The 3,868-nt window shown below is 56.4% G+C and overlaps 1 protein-coding gene across 1 annotated transcript; it reads left to right on the forward strand.

The window, feature by feature from the left end:
• CCDC166 (coiled-coil domain containing 166) lies at positions 1-3,868 on the forward strand. The gene is made up of 2 exons (XM_070802300.1): positions 1-441; positions 535-3,868. Exons 1-2 carry the CDS (start codon positions 1-3, stop codon positions 1,441-1,443), a joined length of 1,350 nt encoding a protein of 449 aa, XP_070658401.1. The 3' UTR covers positions 1,444-3,868.

The raw sequence follows: 3,868 nt of genomic DNA on the forward strand, positions 1-3,868 counted from the left end.
ATGGCGCCCAAGAAGAAGCGTGGGCCGGGCGCCGGGCGCCGGGGGGGCGCGGCGGGAGAGGGCACCGAGCCACCGCTGTCGGAGCGCGCTCAGTACCTGCAGCGCGAGCACAAGTTGCTCTCTGAGGAACTGGAGGCTTGTAAGCAGCGTGTCGACCAAGTGCTGCAGGAGAACGACTTCCTGGACAGCGAGGCGCCACGCCTGCGCGAGGAGAACCGGCTCTACGCGAGCTACGCGAGCACGCGCGCGCAGCGCTGCGCCAACGCCATCGTTAGGCTGGAAGAGCAGAACCGCGTGAGCCTGTCGCAGATCCACTGGCAGCGCGCAGAGCTGGCGTCAATCTACCGCGGGCGTGAGGACGGGGTGCGCGCGCAGCTGCTGGAGATGGAGGCGCGCGCGGCGCAGATGGCGCAGCAGGTGCAGGAGCTGCAGCCCTACAAGGCCAGTGCGCGCGCGCCTGCGGGCGGGCTGGGCGGGTGCCGGGCGAGGTGGGTGCGCGCCACGGACAGGCGCTGACCCGCGCACCGGCCGCAGGAGCTGCAACTGGAGCAGCTGGCCCGGATCCGGGCGCTGGAGCGCGAGCTGCTGCATATGCGTGTGGAGCACACGCAGCTGCTCCACCGCGTGAAGCGGCGCTTCCTGGAGGACAAGGCAGCGTTTGAGCGCGAGGCGCGCCAGCGCGTGCAGTCGCTGGCGCGGCGCGCGGAGCGGGAGGCGGCGCGCGCGCTCTTGGCGCACACCCAGGCCATCAGAGTGGACAATGGTCGCCTGCGGCAGGAGCTGCTGCGGCTGCTCCGCCGGGCCCAGGTGCTGCAGGACACGCGGCGCCAGTTGCTGGAGCAGCGCGAGCAGCTGCGGCGCGAGCATGAGGACACGCGGGACCTGGCGCGCGTGCACGGCTGGCTGCGCCGAGGCCCCGAGGGCCCGCCGCTTTGGGAACCAATGCCGGCCGCTTCTGATCCCGAGTCTTTTCCCTCCAAGACCCCGTCGAACGCGACCTTCCGGGTCCCATCAGTCCCAGCCTCCCACAACCCGTCTCAGGTCTTATGCCGCGCGGATTCTTGGACCCCGTCCCTGCCCTCAAAGGTCTCAGTTCCCAGGGTCCCGTCACTGGTCCCGTCACGTGTTGGCACCAGGGTCCTGTCTCTGGCCCCTTCGAAGGCCAGTTTACGAGTCCCATCCCACGTGGGCTCCAGGGTCCAGTCCTTGTCCGTGTCGCGCCCAGGCTCCCGAGTCCCATCCCTGACCCCATCCGGCCCGGGCTCCGGGGTCGCGTCCTTGACAACGGACTCTCAATTCTCTTCGCGGTCCTCACTGCGTGCCGCCTCACAGAACACCATCCTCTCTGGGAAGCTCGTCCCCAGGTCGAGCTCTTATCCTCTCCCAGTCGAAGGAGACGGCGACCGTGATGCTGCAGATGAAGCCGCCTCCGGGAGAGCCTGAACCTACCTCAAGGAAGGCTAGTGAGGCCAGAAGGTGGCGGGGAAAGGGGCTGTCCAGGAGGCGGGTTTGGTGAATGGATTATGAATAAAGGCGTGACTCCCTCCACCACTCTCTGCTCTGGCACCGCCTGCTTCGCTGTCCAGCGTTTCCGGTCAGTGCAGCGGCCACTCATTATGGCTTCCAGTTTCCAACCTGCAAGGCTGGTCCTTCTCTGCCTTGTGTGTCTGCCGGGACTCCACAGCTGATTGCATTGGCAGGGGCAGAGGGAGACGACCACGCTACCGTCTTGCCCACAGGGCTGATAGTCTGGTGGCAGACATGGACATCGGGGGCGTGGACAGGTAGTATGAGAGCATGGAGTGAGTCTGGCAGGACGGGGAGGCGCTGGTGGAGGGTCCCAGGCCCTCAGGAGCCATCGAAAGGGCTGGGCTTTGTTCCGGCGCCAAAGGGAGTCACAGGAGTTTTTATGTTTAACCTACTGAGTTTTTTGTTTCTTGTCCTGCTGGGTGGCTTTTGGAATCTCAGTTTTCTGACCAGGGATTGAATATTGAACCTGGGCCCCGGCAGCGCCCAGTCCTAATCACTGGGGAATTCCGGGGATAATTTTTAATTTTTATTTCGCTGTCAGACCCAGTGCGTGGAGGCCAGTTAGTACAGTGTCCATCACGTGTGGTTTGTGTTCCTCAAGGCTGTATCAGGGAGGTAAGTGTGGGGGAGACCAGGCCCCACGCACCCCTTTCATGCCAAGCGCAGAGCGAGGTTTCACGGGGTTGGAAGAACGGACCGGCGAGGTGGCCACAGCGAGAGCGGCCAGAGGGCTCCTGGGCGTGGAGACCCCGAGGGTCTCCCGGGTCTCCACAGGTGGACGTGTCACCGTTACCAGCGGACCTGGGCCCTTTGGAGAAAGGAGTTCAGACCGCAGCTTTCAATCTGGGCTCCACCCCCGCACCCCGACGTTGCCGTTGGAAATTTAGTTAAATATTCTGGTTCCAGGTTGAAAATCCTGAGGTGCCTGGCAGCAGCAAACACAAATTCTCTGGGAAAAGTTTGTTTGAAATCCGGGACAGTCAAGTTCTCAGAACTGATTTCAATTTTAAAGGGGCTCTTTATAGATTTGGGAAAGGAAGTAAAACAAATTGAGTCCATGGCAACAAAGTTGCTCCCAGAGAGAGACCTATCAGAAGGTCGGAGTAGCAAAGTGAAGGGTTCTGATTGGCCAAAAACGCAACAATTTCAGCATCAAAAAGGAGGTACTGAATCGAAACACATCAAATACATAAAATACATGAACTTAAAATGCAATAATCTAGCATTCTAAAAGTTGCTAAATTGCGAATTCCCTGATGGTCCAGTGGTTAGGACTTTGCTATCACTGCAGGAAACCTGGGTTCAATACCTGGACTGGGGACTAGGATCCCACAAGCTGTGTGGAGGGGCCAAGTGAATAAATAATAAAATTTGGTAAACAAAGAATCACACATCCAGTCTGCCTTTCCCATATGACCTGAATGTCAGGATAAACAAATTGTTGTTGAAGGAAAATTACATACAGCACTCCACTTAATATAGGTGTAGAAAAAATACTCAATCAGGATGGTTGCTAAAGTCTATGGGTGGAATTTGATGAGGATAAGTGAGTCTAGCTGGTCCCTGAATCCATGAGTGACCCTGACTTTACTAAGAGTGAGATATGAAGTGCATTCTGGTGTGAAACAGTAGCATCCACACCAAGCAACCTATACAGCGTTAGAAACAACATTCATATAATCCAGCTTCTAGTTGTAACTACCAGGATACAAAATACAGGGGCCAGAGGAATGTGTTAAAAGGCAAAGTAGGGATGCAGTCATTCAAATCCTCTATAGGACAACTTTTTTTTTTTTTTTTGCCAAAAATGACTCTCCTTTTTTGCCAAAAATGCATAGCAAAGAATTTTTTAAAAGTATAGAGGGGAAATTGTTAACAAGTAACAGAGACTCAGGGCTTCTCTGGTGGCTCAGTGGTAAAGAACCTGCTTGCCAATGCAAGAGATGAAGGAGACACAGGTTCAATTCCTGGGTTGGAAGATCCCCTGAAGAAGGAAATGCAACCCACTCCAGTATTCTTGCCTGGGAAATCCGATGGACAGAGGAGCCTGGCAGGTTACAGTCCATAGGGTAGCAAAGAGTCAGGCACAACTTTGTGACTAAACAACAACAGAGACTTAAGACACATTTGCATTAAATGGGACTTGTGGACCTTGCTCAAGCCTTTGCTTTAATTTGTGGTGTTAAATCAATAGAGTGTTTTGGTAACCAGGAAGCTAACGGACAGCAGCGTAGTCCACAGTTCTCTTCCCAGCACTGACACTTCACTACCCTCCCGCCTGGACACCCCGGGTCCTCAGGACCTCTAGCCCGCTGGTTTCCGTGAAGCAGCTCCCTGA

Source organism: Bos indicus, chromosome 14 (assembly GCF_029378745.1).
Source record: "Bos indicus isolate NIAB-ARS_2022 breed Sahiwal x Tharparkar chromosome 14, NIAB-ARS_B.indTharparkar_mat_pri_1.0, whole genome shotgun sequence".
Classification (NCBI taxonomy): Eukaryota; Metazoa; Chordata; class Mammalia; order Artiodactyla; family Bovidae; genus Bos; species Bos indicus.